The sequence below is a fragment of the Culex pipiens genome, chromosome 1 (assembly GCF_016801865.2).
Source record: "Culex pipiens pallens isolate TS chromosome 1, TS_CPP_V2, whole genome shotgun sequence".
Classification (NCBI taxonomy): Eukaryota; Metazoa; Arthropoda; class Insecta; order Diptera; family Culicidae; genus Culex; species Culex pipiens.
In genome coordinates, this window is record NC_068937.1 from 128,328,954 (window position 1) to 128,352,550 (window position 23,597).

Here is a 23,597-nt window from a genome sequence, read left to right on the forward strand (position 1 = left end):
CGAAATGTCAAATTTTATGTCCAGTATCAAAAACCCTAAAGTTTGATACCCATATTGCCCCAACTCTTATGGTTCGGCAAATGTCCCCCCATCGGAACATCCACGGGGCCTCCGGCCACTCCAGGTGGTGGCCATTACTGCCAAAATGTCAAATTCCATGTCCAGTATCAAAAACCTTAAAGTTTGATACCCATATTGCCCCAACTCTTATGGTTCGGCAAATGTCCCCCCATCGGAACATCTCCGGGGCCTCCGGCCACTCCAGGTGGTGGCCATTACTGCCAAAATGTCAAATTCCATTTCCAGTATCAAAAACCTTAATGTTTGATACCCATATTGCCCCAACTCTTATGGTTCGGCAAATGTCCCCCCATCGGAACATCCCCGGGGCCTTCGGCCACTCCGGATTGTGGCCACTACTGCCGAAATGTCAAATTTTATGTCCAGTATCAAAAACCCTAAAGTTTGATACCCATATTGCCCCAACTCTTATGGTTCAGCAAATGTCCCCCAATCGGAACATCCCCGGGGCCTCCGGCCACTCCGGATTGTGGCCACTACTGCCGAAATGTCAAATTTCATGTGCAGCATCAAAAATCCTAAAGTTTGATACCCATATTGCCCCAACTCTTATGGTTCGGCAAATGTCCCCCCATCGGAACATCCACGGGGCCTCCGGCCACTCCAGGTGGTTGCCACTACTGCCGAAATGTCAAATTTTATGTCCAGTATCAAAAACCCTAAAGTTTGATACCCATATTGCCCCAACTCTCATGGTTCGGCAAATGTCCCCCCATCGGAACATCTCCGGGGCCTCCGGCCACTTCAGGTGGTGGCCATTACTGCCAAAATGTCAAATTCCATGTCCAGTATCAAAAACCTTAATGTTTGATACCCATATTGCCCCAACTCTTATGGTTCGGCAAATGTCCCCCCATCGGAACATCCCCGGGGCCTTCGGCCACTCCGGATTGTGGCCACTACTGCCGAAATGTCAAATTTTATGTCCAGTATCAAAAACCCTCATGTTTGATACCCATATTGCCCCAACTCTTATGGTTCGGCAAATGTCCCCCAATCGGAACATCCTCGGGGCCTCCGGCCACTCCGGATTGTGGCCACTACTGCCGAAATGTCAAATTTCATGTGCAGTATCAAAAACCCTAAAGTTTGATACCCATATTGCCCCAACTCTTATGGTTCGGCAAATGTCCCCCAATCGGAACATCCCCGGGGCCTCCGGCCACTCCGGATTGTGGCCACTACTGCCGAAATGTCAAATTTCATATCCAGTATCAAAAACCATAAAGTTTGATACCCATATTGCCCCAACTCTTATGGTTCGGCAAATGTCCCCCTATCGGAACATCCGCGGGGCCTCCGGCCACTCCAGGTGGTGGCCACTACTGCCGAAATGTCAAATTTTATGCCCAGTATCAAAAACCCTAAAGTTTGATACCCATATTGCCCCAACTCTTATGGTTCGGAAAATGTCCCCCAATCGGAACACCCGCCGGGGACTCCGGCCACTCCGGATTGTGGCCACTACTGCCGAAATGTCAAATTTCATGTGCAGTATCAAAAACCATAAAGTTTGATACCCATATTGCCCCAACTCTTATGGTTCGGCAAATGTCCCCCCATCGGAACATCCACGGGGCCTCCGGCCACTCCAGGTGGTGGCCACTACTGCCGAAATGTCAAATTTTATGCCCAGTATCAAAAACCCTAAAGTTTGATACCCATATTGCCCCAACTCTAATGGTTCGGCAAATGTTCCCCTATCGGAACACCCGCCGGGGACTCCGGCCACTCCGGATTGTGGCCACTACTGCCGAAATGTCAAATTTTATGTCCAGTATCAAAAACCCTAAAGTTTGATACCCATATTGCCCCAACCCTTATGGTTCAGCAAATGTCCCCCAATCGGAACACCCGCCGGGGACTCCGGCCACTCCGGATTGTGGCCACTACTGCCGAAATGTCAAATTTCATGTGCAGTATCAAAAACCCTAAAGTTTGATACCCATATTGCCCCAACTCTTATGGTTCGGCAAATGTCCCCCTATCGGAACACCCGCCGGGGACTCCGGCCACTCCAAGTGGTGGCCAATTCCAATTCCCGCTCATGCCGGCTGGCATGTCTTGGCGTGTCCATGACTCCAGGCTATCTGCTCCCGGGCCTCCAGGCCGTCTGCAATCGGGCCACCAGGCCATCTGCTCCTGATGTGTTCTCGTCGACGTCCAGCAACAGAATGAATTTTCGGGACCGACCGAGCCGCTTTTTGTTGATTTAGGTCGGGGACGTATGCCCCGCCTCTTTGCACCCATTCTCCTACATCTCCTTATTCGCTTTTTGCCGCGTCGACGATCCGAAAATTATGAGGTAGAGTGGGGGTGATTTTAGATACATCAATCTCACGTCTCTATATTGACTGATTGGGAAACGTTTGTTCAACCAACCAGCGTGCACCAAAAAGAGGGGAAATTTGCCGAGAGGGGAATTCGTCACGTAACGTTTTCGCTTCGCGAAAATTTTGGATTGACACCACGTATAGAAACCTTAGGACAAAGTTCTTTGTCAAAATAGGAAATGTTAGTAAAAAACACAGCCAAAGTTGACCCCTAAAATATCATATTTTTTAAAACATTGGCAAAGTTACACAAAACAAGTAAAACTTCCAAACCATATTTTTTTAAATTTTAAGAGTTCTTCTTTCCAATGCTTTTTAATGATCAAAAATTGGTGCAACCCAACCCCGTTTCAAGGCGGGGTTGGGTTGTAGAGGGTTAATAAATGTATTTTTTTTTTTAATTTTTGGATTTTTGCATGGAAAATTTTAGAATTACTGAATGTTAGAATTTTTAAATATTTTTATAAAAAAAATCAGTTTTTTTGATTTTTTTTCCGCTAATTAAAAAGCTTATAATGTTAAAAAAGCCTAACATTAAAACATTATTTTGAATCAAGTAACTATTCATGAGAAATATTAACAATTCGTGTTGTTTACTTCGAAAATTTTACAATTTTAAAGGATTTAGCCATGTGGCCATATTTTATAAAATTTAAACGTTAAGGCTCTGGAAGGCATCATTCCGACCTTAACCCACTGTGAAAACAATTCCTTTTTTTCATCCGACGAAGTGCCACCCGAGCTGATATGCTAAGAAAATGATGTTATTCTCGGTCCGGAAATCATATACTACTTTTTCAGTAAATTACAACTGGGAACTGTAATAAAACATATAATTTTGCAATGAATAAAAAAAACAACTTCTTTGGGGCAACCCATACAAAGTTGGCCATAAAAAAATTCAATTTCACTTTGTAGTCGTAAGGTAGTAAATTCTTCAACATACTTTGGGGAGTCCCCTGCACCAAAGTGTAATCTGAAATCCGATCCACACCTTGCTCTCCCAGTTCTAATGAAGTGCCCCTCCGACGTCACGAGTGGAAAGAAACCGAAAGAAAATCACTCCTAAGGATTCCCTTCGGCCTGGAGTCACGACTGAAATGGCTGTGCCGCGCCCACACCACCAGATTCGTTCAAGTCACGATGGCGTTCGGTCGGGAATCGGTCACGTTCAAGGGTTCCGCCGGATTTCGGCGCATCTCGGACTCGGATCTGGAGCAGCAGCAGCGGGCCCGGATCGTGCTGGCCTCGCAGCAAAAGCAGGATTTTGATCGTGACGGCGGTTCCGCCAAGAAGTTGTCGCTGTTTTTTGCCAGTTTGTGCGTGATTGATTTGTTCGGGGTGTTCCCGATCGTGGCGCTGCCAAAGTCGATCATTTCCTGCGGGTTGTACGGGATTCCGTTGGTGCTGTTTGTGATTACGCTGCAGATTTATACGGCGACCGTGTTGGGCCGGTGCTGGGTCATTGCGGAGAAGATTGATCCGGGTATCGTGGACAAGAATCGTTATCCGTACGCGGCGATTGCGGAGTTTACGTACGGACGCCGGATGGCCATGTTTGTGACGGTGCTGCTGGACGCGACCGTTTTCGGGGCGAGCATTCCGAATCTGCTGGTGGCCTCGCAGAACATGCAACTGTTGGGATCGCGCGTGACCGGTGGAGACTTTGAGTTTTCCTTTTGCTACTGGCTGGTGCTGATTGGGATGTTTCTCTGTCCAATCATGTGGCTGGGAAGCCCCAAAAATATGCGGGCACTGGCCAGCGTTTCGGTGGTGGTTTGCACCAGTGTTGCCATCCTGACGTGGATTTCCATTGGGGAGGACAAAGCCCCGGCCGAAGAGTTTGTCCCGTTCAAGGGATTGGAGGTGTTGGCGGCGCCTTCTTGGATTAGGTTGCTCAAAGCGTACGGCATCATTGCCTTTCAGTTCGATATTCATCCGATGTTACTGACGATCCAGGTGGACATGGAGAAGAAACGAAAGATCGGCAAAGCTGTCTTCCTAGGCCTTATGACAACGTGCGGATTTTCGGCCATTACGACCATGCTGGCGGCCTACCGGTACGGGATGGATACGACCAACAATGTGCTGCAGATACTGCCGAAAAGTTGGTCACTCTACCTGACGATCCTGCTGGTCACGTTACAGCTGTGTTTGTCCAGCGCGGTGGGGAATTCGGCGCTGTTTCAGCACATCGAAGATCTGCTGGGAGCTTCGCGAGGTTAGTAGCATTTTAAGAAATTTACATGTTTTGAAGGGTTTCATAGCTTGGTTGAAATTAGGATAATTTACAATGCCAATCCAAGTAACCTTGGATACCCGGATCAATCTGACACCAGCATTTTATCTCGCAGTCTACGACTAATTTTGCGTCATATAGCTCCGCGTGTGGACCGGATTCACAGCATTTCATATTATTCCAGGATTGTTTTGCATGACGATTTGTGATAAAAGAAAGCGAATCAGTCCACGCTTAAATAGTTCTAATGAAAGTCATTTAACACGTCCGTTTGAATTCAATCGAAATTCCGATAATCTTCCTAACGACTAAATTCAAATGATTGCTGTCACCATGCAGCACCGCACAAGCAAGAAAGAGAGAAAAAATAAAGAAAGCGAGAGAGAGAGCATGTGTCTTCGTGTCGCGCGGCGCATGAGTGTCGAGCTCGGCGTTCGTTCGTTTCAACTTCGTGCGCGTTCACTGACCGTCTCTTCGTAATAACGATGATGAAAGCTGTCCGACTCGCTCCAATTTCGGCCAATATTTGTCATCGACCGTTGCCCTTTTGAGCATCGATTCTAAAATTCAAACATTCTGAAATTCTAAAACTTGGAAATCAAATAATTGAAAATTCTTTTTCATAGCATAACTGAGCAATTCTCTACCAAAACCGGAAACGGACTTTATTTGTATTATTTGATTTGGCTCAAACTTTGTGGGGGCTTTCTCTATGACCAAAGAAGCTATTTTGTGTCATTGGTTCACCCATACAAGTCTCCATACAATTTTGACAGCTGGCCATACAAAAATGGTACGTAAATATTTAAACAGCTGTAACTTTTGAGTGAATTTTCTGAGCAATTTGGTGTCTTCGGCAAAGTTGTAGGTATTGTTGAGGACTATTGAGAAAAAATAGGTACACGGAAAAAATGCCAATTTTTAATTAACTTTTTTCTCACAAAAATTCAATTTCCCATAATATTTTTTGATTTGTTTTAGGGGACAAAAATCCACAAATTTTGAGCCATAGAGAAGTATGGTCAAAAAATCTGCCGCTGAGTTATGATTTTTTTTAAATAGTAATTTTTGGAAAAAATCGAAATTTCAGGCAAAATATTTTTTGACTTAATTTTTTTATGTAAATTGAAGTTATCGGAATGTACTTTACAGATTTTTTGATTAAGGGCTCCGTTTTCATGAAATTTGCTGAACTTTTCAAAAAAAATATGTTTAGGAAATCAAGTTTACAAAAATAGATTAAAATTTTTTTTCATGAAATTTACATTTTTTTCCAAAAATCTATTTTTTTTTTCAAAAAAAATCATAACTAAGCGGCAGATTTTTTACCAAACTTCTCCTAAAACGTTCCAAAAATCTCGAAAATAAAAAAAAAATACGTATTTTGGGAAATTTAGTTTTTGTGACAAAAAAGTTAATAAAAAAATCGGCAATATTTTTTCCGTGGAGCGATTTTTTCTCAATAGTCCTCAACCCACGTTTTTAAATATGTGGGCAAAAAGTAAGTTTGATTCACGAGAACAAAAATTACGAAAGTCCATGCATTTTTGGCAGATTGCTCCAACGAAACCATAACACCGTTTTTGCCAAGGTATTTAAAAACGTGGGTTTTATAGAAAACCTAGATGTATGGGTATCAAAAGATCGGAAATGTTATGCCCTTTCTGATGTCGCACAGGTTGACTTGTGAATTATGGACCGGTTCGGATGCCAGCGGATTTTCCGACGACGTAATTCCGGGTTGGTACGAAATTTCAATGAAAAATCTATTTTATCGATACAAAGACCCCCAAAACGGTGTTATACCCACTCCAAAATGTTTATTTAGCAATTCTATGGTAATATATTGACATTTAGTTGAATTGAAAGTTTGCCAAATTAAGTTTAGATAAGTTTTATATAGAATTTCTAGAGTTATATAAAGTTTTATACTAAGTAATTAGTAAACTTTATATTCAATCCAAATTATTTTTTTAATCAGTCAATGATGCCTATTTAGAGTTGAGAGACTGGATTTATGGTGATTTGTCAGCAAATAACTTTATTTATCTTAATTTTTCGAAAGGTGTACAAACTTTTTTTGGACCTTTTTTGATTTCTGTAATAGTATCTGTTATATAACTTTTTATAAAAATCATCTTTTCATGAGCTTTTTGTAGCTAAATGTTCAGCATGAGTTTCTAAACAAAACGTAGTACTAGGGTTCTGTCAAACTTTAAATTGTTTACATGTTTCATCACAAAATGGGTGGCGCAAGGGGTGTAAAAACTTTTTTTACATACTTGTATGTCTATTTTAAAATTTTCGAATCTTCGCGATTTTTAAATACATGTTTTTATTTTTTTTTTTCATTCTCAAATTTTTAATTTAAAATTTCTAATTCGAAATTCGGCAAAGAATTATAAAAAATTCAAAACCTCTAAAATTTAAGAATTTAAAACATAATTTAGATATCCAAATCGCAAAAAATAAAAAATAAATCAAAATTTAGAAGTATCGAAAAAACGGAAACCTGAATTTAATTTTTAATTGAAAAATAAAACAAAAAAATAGTTTAAGAATTTAAATGACACGGGTTCTGAAAATAAAAAAAAAATAAAATTTAAAAATTCTCAAATTACCAGCAATCTAATATTTCAAAATATTAAAAACTTAATATAAAAAAACATTTGATTTAATGTTCGAATTTAGAAATTTTGAATTTTAGTGAAATTTAGTTCCGAAAAACCGAAACTCAATATTCCAATCAGCGGCCAGGCCTACTGCGTAAAGTTTACCGCAGCGATGATTCGTTAAAGTGGGTTGAGTTTTGAGCACGGAGTGTTCATACAACAACAAAATTCTGAATCGACAGGGGAAGAAAAAGCTCATTTTTTTCGAAAAACCCGAAATTCAATGTTCAAATTTTAACATAAAACTAATGTGGAAACTGAACAAGATTCGCAATTCGCAATTCGCAATTTTCAGTGTAAGAACGGGCCTTGACCGATCTTATGCACTAGGTTCCCGACGAACACGCACTGCCCTTACACCTACATCTCACCCTTGCTCTGAGTCAGTACGAGCAACACGCTAGAACACGCTTTGAGTGTTCGTGCCAGGCATGCACACCTTCTTTTCCGGTTACGCATTTTAACTCGGCCGGGGGTGGTACATTAAGTAGGGTTTGATGTAAGTATAAGCGCCTAACCATTTAAAGTGTGCCTAACAACTTTCATTAAAGCAAGAACTGTTTTATTTTCAGTTTGAATTCAAAAACTTATTGTTATTTACTGTGTATTGTTTTCTCCTGAAATCTTCCCTATTGTTGAGTCGTGTTTATCTGTTGCTATTTCTTTTGTCGCGGTGCTGTGTTACAATATTTTGGTCCTAAGCATGTTATAAAAGTTTACCAAAAGTACAATAGTAATATTTGTGTTAATCCTTTAACCATTCCATAAATTGAGTAAGGGCTCAAACCTCACTTGTTTGAAAAAAAGGGTGAAGATTGAAAACAATTGACATTAAAAGAGAATTTATTTTATAAAAATCAAGTATCAATAGTTAGAGAATTATGAGCGTATTTTGAAGAATAAAAATGAGAAGCTAGATGTATTAGATGTAAAATTAGACAAAAGTTAAAAAGTAGAGATACAAAACAAGCTTAGATTATAGTAATGATAATTTATAGGACAGATAAGGAATTATTCAAATAAATAAATTCGCAATAAAATCAAAAAAAAAAAGATAAGGCGAATGATAAATAGATTTGATATTACTAGTACATTAAGGAAAAGTATATTTTTAAGGAAAAAAAAACAAAACAAAGTTTGTTACAGCAGTATCAATTGATAGAAAAGAGTGGAAAAGCTTTGAGAGATAAGAGAATCAAAAGTTAGTAAAATTAAAATCAAATGTTGGATATTAAATAGAAGAATCAGTGAAGAATTGGGAATCAGAAGAGCAAAAATAAAAATAGGAGATAGGTGGTAGCTGAGAATCAAGAGAAGAGAAACTCCGTTGTGCGATGTTTCAGGTACATCCACAGCAGTTGACTCATCATACTGCGAATCAAAACAATACCGTCTACAATCACAAATGACTTCCCTTTCCCACATTGTCGCGCCCCTTTCTTTTAGCCGTCTCGACTCTGACCCGCGGTGGTCAAAGGTTTACGATCCGTTTCCACAGGCCACCAGCTAGGTCATCATGAAAACCAAGCCAACGTGGAGGTAAGAAAATAGGACACTCGCAAGGAACCAGAGCTATACTGTTCTGATCAAGATAATTCGGATGATCTAACAGAACTACGGATGTAGTTAGTTACGCTCCTTCCAGGATGTTCCTTACGTGGACGTCAACCGAAGAGCACGCAACAAGGTCAGTGCCATTGCATGCTCTTAGGTATCAATCCTTGGCCTGCATGTGGAAACGGAACAAGATTATTTTTAAAACAAAATTTCGGGAAAATTGCCCGATTCTGAGAAGAATGGCCCTTGTCAAATTTTCGCACCCAATAAATTTTACGCCTTTTCCATTTTTCCAGACTTCTCCCTCAAACGCTGCGTCATCCGGTCGGTGCTCGTCTGGTCGGCGGTCCTCATCGCCGAACTCCTGCCCCGCTTCGATGTCGTCATGGGGATCATCGGCGGCACGCTCACCGGTCCGCTGATCTTCATTCTGCCGCCACTGTTCTACCAGAAGATGACCAAGCTGGAGCAGATCTACTACCAGGAGATGGGCCGCATCCAGAGCCGGAACGCCGCCGGGGACGATGACGATCCGTTGATTCCGCCGAGTCCGTACGGTGCGATCGAGCGACGCGAGAGGACGAGTTCGATGGATGGGTCGGAGAACGGGGAGTTTTACGCGCGACTTTGCGAATGGATCGATAGGTTTTGCCGGTTTCTGTACAGCGATTGTATTTTGTCGATTGTGGTTATTGGGTTTGGCATTGGGGCCACCCTGGTTTCGACGTACTACAACCTGTTTGACGTGAAGGACATCGGGACGATGTTCTGGAAGTCGTGCGCGTCCAATATTACGATCGCCAGTGATTTGTAAGGTAGTTTTGGAGCGGAATAAAGAGGATTTCTCACATTTTCTAACTAATCAAGCAACTTTAGCTTGGTTCTGTTTTAAAATTTGGTGCTTTTATTACAAAATGAGCAGTCTTTTGTAGGCGCTGAGTTTATGTTTTTTTGTTTTATAAATCTCTAAAATATCTTGTGTTTTCTTACTGTTTCGGCCAAAAGTTAAAAAGAAATAAAAGTTTGAATCACTTTCTTTCTCCCCAATCTAATAATACTCACAGCAGCAAAAGCCGATTCAAAATCTGTTTTTCCTGAACAATTTCCTGTTTGTTTGTTGAAGTATTCTTTTCTGTATCCCCTTTTGGTATGCTTACTTTAAATGTTACGATTAATATATAGAGAAAAAAACTATTACCATCACAATTTTCACGTTCTCTCACTAGCCCACAAGCGATTCCCGGTCCACGAATCACGTTTTCGTGTCTTTCGCCAAACACATTTAACCGTAAACTGTTGTTTTTCAGAGTGTAATTTTAAAAGTATGTGAAAAAGTTAATCTTACTCACGGTGATTCCAGCCTGAAAGTTAGTAACAATCGTTAGTATTCAACAATTCTGAAAACCTCTTCAAAATCGAACCTACTTCAACCCGACGCCGCCATCCGTCGAGGACGGAACCACCTCCGCACCGGCCACACTCCGGCGCAGCAGCTGCGGCGGCAGGTGCAAAAAGTGCGGATTGATGAGCTGGAACTGCTGCTGCTGGTCCGCGCCGACACCTCCGCAGATTGAGATCAACGCCGGGAAGATGGAGAGGTCGCCGCCGCCACCACTTAGGATGAAGGGAGAGTGAGATAGGAGCTGCTGCTGCTGCTGCTGATGATGCAGCTGAAGTTGGTTCGGTGGGGATGTAGGTGCGGATAGCGGGGGAATTGCGCCAGCGTCCGTGGCTTCTGAAAGAAGAAATAATTGTAAGAGATGTTGACTAAATGAGGACTAATCGAGCTCACCACTCTCTCGTATGACGGTGGCCGCTTCATCAGCGGCAAATTCCCCCTTGATTCCGCTAAAATCACAATCAAACTGACCGTCGTCGCCGCCATACCCGAACCGGAACAGCACTCCATCGTCCCCAGCGCCCAGTCCAAGCGGCGCTTCCGGCAGCGATTCCTCCTTCCGGTCGCCCTCTTCCTCCGCAGCGGGTGCCGTCGTTCTGCGGTCCTTTTCCGGAGACGACACGCCATCGCGGGCGTCCTCGTTGACGACCCCCTCGGGCAGCGACAGAAAGATGTCGCCCATTTCCTCCATCTTGAGCGGCGGCAGCAGGTCGTCCTTGGAGACCAGGTTGAGATCGATGTTGGAGTTGTCGCCGACGAACGGAAGACTCTCCTCTTTGATGCTGGACAGCGGCGGGGGCGGATCTTTGACCTTTTTGGGGGCCTTTTTCGGCGCGACCGACTCAACGGTGACCTTTTTCTTCGTCATGAACTTGGGCACGCTGTCGAGCTTTTCGCCGGTGCGGTGATCGACCTTGTGCCGCCGCCGGATGTGCTTGAGCCAGTTGGGAAAGTTGGTGAAATCGCGCGCGCAGTACTTGCACTTGAAGGGTCTGGACCCTGGTGGAGAGTGGATATTCGTGTGCTGGCGAAGTTTTGAACTGCTCAGGAAGCCCTTGTTGCATTCTAAGCATACAAATGGACGAGCTGCGCTGTGGACCGCAGAATGAACCTTGAGACATCGTTCAGTTTTGTAGCACTTTCCACAGCTTAAGCATTTGAAAGGTCGAACTTCCGAGTGAAAAAACTGATGCCGCTGAAGATGGGATTTCTCGAAAAATGCCTTGTCGCATTCGCTGCACTGAAACGGTCTCTCGTCGTTCGGCAGGTGCTTCTTCCGGTGGTGAATAAAGTTAATCTTCTGGACGAACGACTTGTCGCAGTCCTCACAGCGGAACCTTGGCCCATCCACCGAGTGAATCTTCCGGTGAGAGTACAAACTGCCAGCAGACAGCAACTTCCCACAGTCGGGACATTCAATCATCTGCTTCGGCACGGGATGAATCTTCCGGACGTGCACGCGAACCTCGGCCTGCGACCCAAACACGGCATCACAACGATCACAGCCAATTGGGAGTTGCTCCGACTCGGATTGCTTGCTTGCGGCCGGCGCCGCAGCCGTTTCGTGAATAGCCTCGTGACGGGTCAGGTCGGATTTTTGGTGGAATACCTTGGCACAAACGGCGCACGTATAACGCTGAGTTGCGCTATTCGAGTGCCGATAGCAATGCAAACGGTAAGCTTTGTACTGCAGAATTTGCTTATCACACTGGCCACACGCGTACACCGGTTCCTGGTTGTACGCCTTCCGGTAATGAAACTCAAACTCAACCTTTGTCTCAAACATCCGTCGACACTTGTGGCACGTTATGGTCAACTTCGTGCGCTTACTCTTCCCAACCACCTTCACCTGTTCCAGACCTGTTTCTTCCTTCTTCAACGGAACCCCATTCTGGTCAAAATACTTTGTCGGGGACGGATTTTGTGGCTCCATCACCAAAATCAACTGACTCTCTGCAATAAAAAAGCAAAAAAAAAAGAACAACATTTTTTTCACCGTGTCCACACCAAACAACAACAAAACACTCACCAGCTTTATGTTTTTGTTTACTTCCCCCTGCGCCGGTCCCTTCTCCACAACCATCTTGCACCTCCAAAGACGCCGGCTCCTCTTTCACAACACCCGGTCCAACCGGCAAAACACTGATCCCACTCGGAACAGCCACCAATCCGCTGGACTCCATCATCCCAACCAACAATCTTCCGCCAACTCCCCCTCCCCCACAAAAACCCAAACAAAAACACGCGAGCGCGCGCTCAAAACGTTACCGACGCACTTTTCTCCACCAAAATCAACCACGTTCCAGGAAATTTTACCACCCCCGGAGCCGGCGGAACGAGCGCTACCCGGGCACACCAAATTCACAACCGGAAAGCGCGCGGAACGGGTCGGATTTTGCACTTTAGTCACGGCACAACAAAGAACCGAGCAGAACCGCGCGAGGCCATCTTTGTTTTTGCATGCAGACTGTCATACGACAGACGACGCTTCTTCTCATCCAAGGGGGTGCGTTTAGCAGGTTCGGTAAGTATGCTTTTTTGGTTTGTTGCTGGAGGTACCCAAAAGTGGGTTAGCATAAAAAACGGAAAACAGGTAATAAATCAAGCAAAACTCAACATCAGCAACATCAAGCTGTATCTCAACAACCATTGGCCCAGTCTTCAATGTCTTTGAAGTAAATTTAATGGATATTTTGACGTCAACATTTTAAAAAGCATCATGTACAAACCGTGAGTTTTGAGAAAAACGCACTTGAATTTTGAGCATAATTTTTCAATTCAAAATATAAAAGCAAAAGAAGATGTTCTAATGATACATACAAAAAAATATTATCGTAATGACAAAAGTAACTTATTTTTGATTTAAAAAGTTGCTAAAATTAGCTTGAGGGAAAGTTTTTTTCTTGTTTAAAATATGCAAACTTTTACTGGTAAAGTTTTTGAAAATCTCCTTAGGGACCATCCATAAACCACGTGGACACTTTAGATGGGGGGGGGGGGTTTGGCGATTGTCCACGCTCCATACAAAAAAGTTTTTTTTATATGGACAATTGTCCACGTGGGGGGGGGGGGGGTTGAGATTACCACAAAAGTGTCCACGTGGTTTGTGGATGGTCCCATACTAACTGATTTAAAAGTCTTAAATTTTAATACGACTGTAGAATTTCTTTCATTTTGACGTTCTCGTGTAACCGTGTACGACTAAGTTCCAAATGTAAACAAACACTTTGGTGGATTCGGTGGTGCTGGTGATTCTAGGCAGCAGCCACGAATCGGACGCGGAAACTTTCGTGAGCCAAACAGCAGCAGCGGAACGCTTTCGAAGGAGGGTGGTGCGGGTGCGGGACGAGGTCAAGTGCTCAAAGAGGACAAGGCGAGCTTCCTGTAGGAACTGCACTTGTTCCACGACCGGAATGGGTAAAAAGGAAGCTTGGGTGTTTTGTGGGGTTTGTGTTTGATTTTGTTTGTTTTTGTAGGATGGGAGGTAGGAATGTGGATTCGCACCGGTTGTATTCGGTGGTGGTCGCCCGGGATTGGTGATTGAAGGTCAATTCCCGCGAGGACTGCAGTCCATGTAACGAGATCATCGAGGAGATGGCGCTGCCGAAGAGTTGCGTGAACAACGAGATTGCATTGAAGAAGATAAACATCCGGTTTTTGGACAAGTACGAGACAGGTGATTTTCACGGTGAGGAGAAGGAGCCAACGAAGAGGAGGACGTCGAGAAGCGGGATAATCGGAGGTAGCCAGAGCGGATGTTGCACTCGGTGCCGGCGATTTACAACACCTGTGAGTAATGAGAATGTGTACAGTGGCTTGCCAACTTCACTTACTTCCATCTCTAATAACCATCCACAAATGCTCATCTCGCGACGGTGCAGCTCCAGCCGAATGAACCCTGGACAGCGTGAAATTCTCCAAGGAGGATGAAGTGCTCGAAATCGAATTCCGTTCCGAGGGCCTCATCAACCCAATCTTCCGGATGCGCTTCCATAATCGGGAACTCCCCGTTCAGGCACTTCACTTTCCAGCCAGGAGACGTTGATCACCCTTGCCGAATCTACAGCCAACCTGTCCTGATGAAGGCCGGCAACATGACCATCCTGTTCTCTACTTTGCTGTCGCGCGTCGAAACGTCCGTCTGGAACCGTCCAGCTTGGGGTCTTCGGAAGTGACCGGTGGCGTACCCTAAGAATCGGTACAGCTTGGACTCGGATTTTGGCCAGAAGCGTTAAATACTATAACAAAATGTCTTATTTAACATACTGTTTAAAACTTTTAAAAATAAATATAAAATCAAGCCTAGAATCAACCACATTTTTCTGAAATTAACACTGTAGTATTAAATGTTGTTTATTCTTCCTATAAAAGGTTTCTTTTCCAATTAAAATTAAAACACTTTTACCGATACAACGATTTTGTTCCATAAATGCATGGTAGTATTAAAAACTTTCCAACTTTTAAATTGAAAAGTTTGAACTTTCTACGAATATTCACCAACGCGAACTTTTAATCCAACGAGCGATCTTTTTAAATTCAGAGTATTTTTTTTTTCTAGGGTAGATATAGGGGCCAATGCACGGGCCATTGTGAGTTTGTAAACAAAGAGTGTATCCTGCTCACGTTAGTAGATTTTACAGTAGGAGTGAGCAAAATAGAGTTATCTAAATACGTTCGCATGTATTGTGTGTACGTTCACGATGGATTTTTAGGTTAAAATTTGTACCCGCCAGCAAAAACAAATGGTAAGCTAGTGTGCGCGAGGTCGGGCTTAGATAGCTCTATATACTCTTTGCTAACAAACTCACACTCTCGCTCACATTGGCCTTTTTATACATTGTTTTGCTTGGTATTGCTCGAGGTTTTGCTTGACTCCGTCCTTCTTCGAGAACGACACGAATTTTGAAAGAATTTCCAAGCTCTGTTTGTCTTTGATAAAATGTGCACACCTCTCTGATTGAAACACGTTGCCAAGAACTGTCATCGCCTTCTTTTCTCTCTCGCTCTCTTCTCTCTCGAGAGAGGGAGCCAACTTTGCAAAGAGCAAGAAGAAAAAGAAGAAGCAGTCTCAAAAGTTAATTTTCCTCGTTCAATGTGGGTTCGGAAAGTGGTTTTCACTGGTCGCGCCGTGGGTTTGTCGTCGTGTCATCCATAAAAGTTTTCAATAAATCGCGAGTGATTTTCGGGAAAAAGGAAAATTCGGGTGGATTATTGAGCTAAATTGCGACTTGCGGGAAGAATTTCGATCGTGCGAGGTAGGTGTGAGCTGAAAGCTGAAAAGTTCCGTCCCAAGGACGACTAGATCACACGACGACGACGGACGGACGGGCTTCCATTTTCTCCACCAGAGCCACGAATTTCAAATATGGCGGCGAATGGGTTTTTTATTGGTTCAGTTTTTCGACTTTGTGCGCTGCTTTGGGGCTTTGTTTTGCAGGGGAAATTGCTGTGAAGAAAGTTCTAGATGTGCTCTAAATAATTGCGAAATTTGTTGCTAATTAGAATTTCGAATCCGGGACCAGATTGTCTTTTTTTTATTGCCTCCTCCCATTTATGCAATCAATTGCTGTGCGACAGAAAGAGACAACAAAGAGGTGGAAAAGAGGAGAGCGAAAAATCACTGACAGACACACAACTATACAAACACAGACACACACACAGAGTACACTTTTCAAGAGAAGGAACAATAACATCATCACCAGCAGCAGCAGCAACTTATTGTTATTCAATTTACTTCTTCCCCATGTCTAATTTCCTTTATTAGTTTACTTACTGTATTGAAGTCGTAGTAAGCAAGTAAAATGCTCATCAAATCAAAAACTTTATAATAAGTACATATCAAATCAAAAAGCTAGAAACGAATAAAAAAAAAAAATTGGTTTGGGAAACGTTTATTTTGCTTCATTAAAAATATCTGCATTCTAGGTACTTGAAGTTCACATCCGTGTTTGGGAAGCGCATTTCCGGTGGCTTAGTGTATGCATTCTAGGTACTTGAAGTTCACATCTGTGTTTGGGAAGCGCATATTTTGCTTAGAGGTTCTTCAAATTTGACTACAGTGCCATCCCGTTTTTGGGAACATGTTGCCAAAATAGGGATGTTTCCGAAATTCGGAAATCTCGAAAAGAGTGTTCTTAAGAAAAAATAAAAATAGAATAGAAAAAAATGTGTAATAACCATCAACAAACATCGTTTCAACTTAATAATGACGGATGTGGTTTAAGCGAATAGTCATAAGTGATGTAATGAACAATATAGATGATTTTTTGACTTTCAAAAATAAAATTATGAATTAAATTTTGAGTTAAAACTAATTAGTTTAGAATTAATTAACACTTCCGCAGGCCAAGGATTGATACCTAAGAGCATGCAATGGCACTGACCTTGTTGCGTGCTCTTCGGTTGACGTCCACGTAAGGAACATCCTGGAAGGAGCGTAACTAACTACATCCGTAGTTCTGTTAGATCATCCGAATTATCTTGATCAGAACAGTATAGCTCTGGTTCCTTGCGAGTGTCCTATTTTCTTACCTCCACGTTGGCTTGGTTTTCATGATGACCTAGCTGGTGGCCTGTGGAAACGGATCGTAAACCTTTGACCACCGCGGGTCAGAGTCGAGACGGCTAAAAGAAAGGGGCGCAACAATGTGGGAAAGGGAAGTAATTTGTGATTGTAGACGGTATTGTTTTGATTCGCAGTATGTTGAGTCAACTGCTGTGGATGTACCTGAAACATCGCACAACGGGGTTTCTCTTCTCTTCTTTCTCAGCTACCACCTATCTCCTATTTTTATTTTGCTCTACTGGTTCTCACTTCTCTTCACTGATTCTTCTATTTAATATCCATCATTTGATTTTGATTTTACTAACTTTTGATTCTCTTATCTCTCAAAGATTTTTCACTCTTTTCTATCAATTGATACTGCTGTAACAAACTTTGTTTTGTTGTTTTTTTTTTTTTTTTCCTTAAAAATATACTTTTCCTTAATGTACTAGTAATATCAAGTCTATTTATCATTCGCCTAATCTTTTTTGATTTTATTGCGAATTTATTTATTTGAATAATTCTTTATCTGTCCTATAAATTATCATTACTATATTGTCTAATTTTACATCTAATACATCTAGCCTCTCATTTTTATTCTTCAAAATAAGCTCATCATTCTCTTACTATTGATACTTGATTTTTATAAAATAAATTCTCTTTTACTGTCAATTGTTTTCAATCTTCACCCTTTTTTCAAACAAGTGAGGTTTGAGCCCTTACTCAATGTATGGAATGGTTAAAGGATTAACACAAATATTACTATTGTATTTTTGGTGAACTTTTATAACATGCTTAGGACCAAAAATTGTAACAAAACACCGCGACAAAAGAAATAGCAACAGATAAACACGACTCAACAATAGGGAAGATTTCAGGAGAAAACAATACACAGTAAATAACAAAAAGTTTTTGAATTCAAACTAGAAATAAAACAGTTTTTGCTTTAATGAAAGTTGTTAGGCACACTGTAAATGGTTAGGCGCTTATACTTACATCAAACCCTACTTAATGTACCACCCCCGGCCGAGTTAAAATGCGTAACCGGAAAAGAAGGTGTGCATGCCTGGCACGAACACTCAAAGCGTGTTCTAGCGTGCTGCTCGTACTGACTCAGAGCAAGGGTGAGATGTAGGTGTAAGGGCAGTGCGTGTTCGTCGGGAACCTAGTGCATAAGATCGGTCAAGGCCCGTTCTTACACTGAAAATTGCGAATTGCGAATTGCGAATTAATTAACACTTCCACCACCAAGCCTCTAAACTATTCGAAGGTTCCATTGTTGTTTGATAACCTTTGTAATAGCTCCTGGTAACATTTTAAACAAATATTTTCAAACAATCTAACTTTTGAGAAAACTTAAAACGTTACTTAATCCACCTTAAGGTGGTTGGTGCCTTCATCACATTCATGTTGTATTTTAGGTTGTATTTACAAATTAATTTAAGAGTTTTTGTTTTATTTTTATTTTTTTCATTAGATTCCAATTTAATTTTTTTCATTTAATTTTTTTTATAATTATTGTTTTTACCAGAACAGCAATTTTCAATTCTTTTTTTACCAACTCTCCAAAATAATGGAGAAAAGGTTGACTGTAATTGAATTTAACCCTCTCACGCCCATGGTTACTCCAGAGCACCAAAACTTTGAACTCAAATATCTCGGAACTGACACAACTTTTCATGGTGCTTTAAGTTGCAGGTGTTCATGTAGAATGTATACTAACATCTCCCTAAATTTCATCAAATTTGGTTGAGCACAAGCAAAGTTACAGTGTGAAATGTAAACAAAAATGGGCCAATTTTAGGGAAATAAATAAGACCTGTTTTCGAAAGCCCGTAAAAAATACCTAACACAAAATTTTATGTAACAAAAAATGTTTTGCTATCATTTGAACCTTGGACAAGAACCCCTGTGAATAACATTGTGAGTTTGGACCGGTTTTAAGTGTTTTTCAACCTTTTTCATTTGGTGCACCAGAGCACCACCTAGGCATATGAGCAACTAAATATTCAGGAGCACTTATTTCTAAATTACAGAAAAAGCTTATTTTTATCAAAACAAAAGTTTATAAACGTTTTGACTATTCATAAACAAGACAAAACATTGTTATTAGACCGAGAGTTTTATTATTTTCCTCATTTTTCATGAAAATGGTTGTTTGTGAATTTTGAATGAGCCAATCAAAGAAATCTGAAAATTCAAAGATTTTAGAATTTGTAATTCATACTTCAGAAATATGGTCTTACAGCAAAGAATAAGTAGTTTTTAACACATTTCGAAGCGTTTTCAAACAAATGAACCAATAGATTTGAAGAAAACGAGATTTTGTGGTTTAAAAAAAAGTTGCTTATCTTCCTGATGGTGCTCTGGTGCACCACTTCAAATTCTACTTTTTTGCCCCAATTCGATGTTTGTGGGTCAAAGTAAAGTATTTCCTGCATTATTGTACCAAAATTAAGCCATTTACTATTTTTACGATAAGCAAACAGCTCTGGGCGTTAGAGGGTTAAAAGTGCTGATATGCCAACATTAGGGCAGGGTGGCCACCTCGGGAAAAAACCGGGAAAAAACCGGGATTTTTATCCACCGGGAGAAAACCGGGAAAAACTCGGGAATTCGACTGACAAACCGGGAAAATATTTTAAGTTTGGTAAAATTTTTACAAAAGCCTCTTTAATGAGTTCAATATGTTCTTTTCTCAATTAGAATATTGCGGCTGTAAAGATAAATTGTCATTCTGCTGCGAGCGTATCCCGCAGCTGCGAATATCGCAACGGCCCCTTAGTAGGCCTTTCAGTGCATAATTTAGCTCATGTCAGTTTGTCTTCTATCAACATCTGGTAGGTAGTTTGCTCTAGTTTTGTTTTTTGTAGAGTTTTCAATATAATATTTTAATTTTAGTGGAAATATGTCCGAGAATTGCACTGCCGTGTATCACAACAATTGCGAACTAGATACAAGCGGGATGGCGTTTTCATCCGTACAGACAGGGAAAAAGTGTTCTTTCGGTTCAGCCCAGTGCCAATTTGAACCGTATCCAGCGCACCCCAAGGATCAATTCCGTGTGGGTTTTAGATAGTGCTAGCATTCATAGCTTATGGGGTTTTCGACCCAAACAAAGGTCTATACCAAAAATTCGAGGAATTAGGATTTAAGCGTGTTTGTTTATTGAATAAAGAAATCGTTGTAAAATTGTTGATTTTTTTTATTCGCAGAAAAAAATTGTTTATCTTCACATTCCGGCTCCTTTTTGCCCTACGTGGCTTCGTATGCGTTTTGTCCATATCACCCTAGAGAACAAACTGGATGCAATGATCTCAAACAGAACGTAAAATGTCATCAACGAAGTTTCCACCAATTTTTAAGGATCCACGTTTTTGCTGGACTTTTGGCTTTTGAAGTTCTTCTTCAGAACCGATACTTCAAGTATAAACAGGGCTTCATCCTCCTCCAGGTCACCTTCAATGTTGTACTCGATAGGCACCTCAGACGTAGGTCTTTTAGTGCGCTGAAAATTTCAAAAGTGGGTAATTAATTTTCTGCTGTGTTCTAACTTTATTGCATTATTACCTGAAGGGATTCTTCGTCTCCTGAATTGCTAGAATCCAACGTAACGGATGCATTCCGTTTTGGAGTTGATTCCATTTTCTGAAGTGTTTGACACTTGAACATTTTTTGCGGTTTTTGAAACTGCGCGATTTAGTCGCCGCCGCCTACAGTTCAGACCAGACGACCGCACTTGGCGCAGTAGCCAGAACCGCAAAATGTTAAATTATCTCACCAAGCATAATATTACTGCGGGCGTCAATAATTAGAGTTCACGCGCGGTGATACGACCGCAAGATAATGGTCGCATGACAACCGCAGAACAATTTTTTGGCTGTTGTCAAAGGTTGCCTTGAGTTTTAAGCTAACTTTTTGGAAAATATTCAAAACAAACCAAGTTGACAGCCAAATTTCAGTTCAACTTGCTGATTTTTACACTGCGGTAGTTAGGCGGCAATAATCTCCTGTCACTCACAGCGAAGGAGAAACGTGAGTTTATCTCGCAATAAGCAATATTATTCCTGTTATTTTAAATGAAGAATTCGCGAAAACTATGTTTGAATCTGTGTAATTTTTTTTCTGTTGTATCCTATTGTATTTTTACTTGGCGATTTTTTTTAATAAAGCGAAATGTTTCCTCTACCAGCGATTCTCAACCTGGGGACATGTACACCTGGGGGTACCACGAGCGGTCTCAGGGAGTCCCGAGGACAATCCCCGCAATGGCGGCCATTTGTCCCAAGCAAAATATTTGAGAGAGAAAAAAATAACAAATTGCTTTGAAGCAAAAAAAATAACAACCATGCTTAAGGTGCAATGAATTACGGGCGAATTGTTTTTGACCAAATCAGAAAATGTTTAAAAAATATTTGAATGATAAATCTATAATTTGCATTCGTTTAGAAATTTTTAAAATATTAGTTTTGCATAAAATAAAAATTAGGATTCTTTGTAGGGGAAATATACCCATTTTAATCACACTAAGCCGTTCGACCCATTCTCATCACTTTTGCCGTTTTCCGCTATTAAATCAATATTTTCAGATGTATCAACAATGGAAAGTTGCTTGCTCACTTTTATTTGAGCTATTTATTACTTCAGAATAGTCAAAAACACTTTATAAAAGCTGTAATTCATGATCAAAGTGCTGATAGGCCGATAATAGAAATACACAGAAAAAAATATTCCTGTAAATTTACATTATTTATCATGTACCAAAAGGTATCATGATAAATGATGTATATTTACATTAGTTTCATTGGAAATTTACATTAGATTCATTGGAAATTTACATTAGTTTTGAAAATTTACATTAGTTTTGGAATTTACATTACTTTTGGAATTTACATTAGTTGAAATCAACTAATTCTGATTGGCCAATGGGAATGAGAAGCTCGACTTGGAATGCAGTAGGAAAAGGGTGTGGCCTATGTTCTATTTTAAAATTATTGAAGCGGGCAGCAAAAGGAAATTCGGATTTTAAAAAGTTGTTTCAGAGGTAGGGGACGCTTTCTCGTCGACGGCCAAGTGGAATAACGCTGGACTGGAATCGAACGGACGACGGGTAGGATGTTCGGTATTACTGCTGCTACCCGCTGCCGACTGAGCCATCTTCGCATTTTATAAACGAGAGGCTAAAGCATCAACTTGTTCAGGTCGAGGCTCAGGCAGTGGGCAAGCGAAATATGAGAGCGATAGAAAGAGAACCAAATATAACTATTTTTAGTTCGGGTAGTTTTGAATTCAACGTTTGGCAGAAATACATTGGATATATGATTTACATTAAATAGGAATTTACAGGAAGCCGAACACGGGTAGAAATTCATCAGATTTGAGTTTCCATGCTCAACGTTTCCATTAGATTCATGATTTACATTAGATTTAGATTTACATTGGACATTACATTGAGTGAGTTTACATAAGAAACAGTAATTACGTGCTGTGTAAATTTACATATTTTTTTCTGTGTAGGCTGAGAAAGGGTATAGTTCCCCTAAGTGGAAATTATGGATCTCATGGTACGAAAACAACATTACAGTAAATATCTCTCTAAATTTAAAGATCAGACATTTCCTTCAAATTGTCACACAAAATACACTATTTTAAAATATTTTTCTTGGCCTGTATCTCAGCAACAAAAGAATGGATCAAAAATATTCAAAAAAGAAAGCAGAAAAGAATTTTCTCAACCATTTAATAGATAATTTTTCTATTGAGAATAGCTACAACTTCAAAAAAATACTATTTACAAAATTTAAATCTCCAAAAATTATAATTTAAAAAATATATAGGAAATGTCTGTAGAAATGAAAAAAGACAGCGAAAATTTAATTAACAAAAGGAATTTCTACAGATAGTAGATAGTTTTAAAGAAAAACAGGGTACAACATTTTATTTTGAAGCTTTATTAAGAAAACTGATTTGAAGAAATGTACATGGACGTTGTGTGGCCTATCCAGTATGTTTTTAAACAACTCTAGAAACATGATTTACGACATTTTTAATACTTCAAAATTCAAGTTTCTTTCTTCGTGAATTGGAATGTAGAAAAATCTCATGCAAACGAAAAATTTCATGTATGAACGCTAGGGGGTACCAGCAGCTTAAGTAGCACTAAAAAGGGTACCTAGCCTAGAAAAAGTTGAGAACCGTTGAATTATAATATATTTCAACTTAAAAATAATAATATCATGGAGTTTCTGTTTGTAAATATTATTTTATTTGATGATATTTGAGATTCTCAGCCAGACAAATTATTAAGGACAACTTGCAATGATTTTTTTTTGCAAAGTATTTTTTTAAATGTCGTTTGAAATTTATATGTAAAACTTTCAGATATTTGAAAAATACAACATATTTAGAATTCTGCTACAAAAAAGTCACTTGAAATACAGGCAATCACTTTTAGGTGGTTACTACATCAACACAAAAATTTAAATCATGTTGAAAAAAAAAGCCGATGCTAATATTTTTCAAAGTTTTTGTCCCTCGGCTCTGGCCGGGGTCAAGTGGGGGAACAATCCATAGTCTCAACATTTGAATGCAAAAAGTGTTCAAAAATGCATTTTACACTAGTTTATTTGTTTTGCAACCATTAGTCTTCAAAAAATGTAAGATTTGACGGTAACAAAAAAAAACTAAAGGTGTAAAATTTAAAAAATTAAAAGATTATTAAATCAACCCAAACATGCTTAAAGATGATTCCAAACGCAAGGGAATGCATTTT

At 40.4% G+C, this 23,597-nt stretch overlaps 3 protein-coding genes across 9 annotated transcripts in view; 2 read left to right on the top strand and 1 right to left on the bottom strand.

The window, feature by feature from the left end:
• The first annotated feature begins 2,589 nt into the window (after positions 1-2,589).
• Positions 2,590-9,918, top strand: LOC120423558 (uncharacterized). The gene is made up of 2 exons (XM_039587410.2): positions 2,590-4,635; positions 9,179-9,918. The coding sequence occupies exons 1-2, from the start codon at positions 3,558-3,560 to the stop codon at positions 9,694-9,696; spliced, it is 1,596 nt and encodes a 531-aa protein (XP_039443344.1). The 5' UTR covers positions 2,590-3,557; the 3' UTR covers positions 9,697-9,918.
• LOC120423557 (zinc finger protein 668-like) lies at positions 9,764-12,785 on the bottom strand. Of its 4 annotated transcripts, none has more exons than XM_039587407.2 (4): positions 12,311-12,785; positions 10,675-12,234; positions 10,308-10,614; positions 9,764-10,243 (listed from the first exon to the last, which is right to left on the bottom strand). In XM_039587407.2, exons 1-4 carry the CDS (start codon positions 12,465-12,467, stop codon positions 10,228-10,230), a joined length of 2,040 nt encoding a protein of 679 aa, XP_039443341.1. In that variant the 5' UTR covers positions 12,468-12,785; the 3' UTR covers positions 9,764-10,227. The 4 variants fall into 4 exon arrangements, with proteins under 4 accessions (XP_039443341.1, XP_039443342.1, XP_039443339.1 ...); XM_039587408.2 differs by having other exon boundaries at positions 10,304-10,617; positions 12,311-12,778; XM_039587405.2 differs by having other exon boundaries at positions 10,308-10,617; positions 12,311-12,776.
• A 2,567-nt stretch (positions 12,786-15,352) lies between these two features.
• The window catches only part of LOC120423585 (AN1-type zinc finger protein 6), a 51,594-nt gene continuing 43,349 nt past the window's right edge, over positions 15,353-23,597 (top strand). For 2 of the 4 annotated variants that reach the window (XM_052707941.1, XM_039587446.2), the window contains exon 1: positions 15,353-15,536. The gene's annotated coding sequence lies outside the window, so the exon portion shown is untranslated. The remainder of the gene's footprint in view (positions 15,537-23,597) is intronic. The other 2 variants (XM_052707944.1, XM_039587448.2) reach the window with 2 other exon arrangements.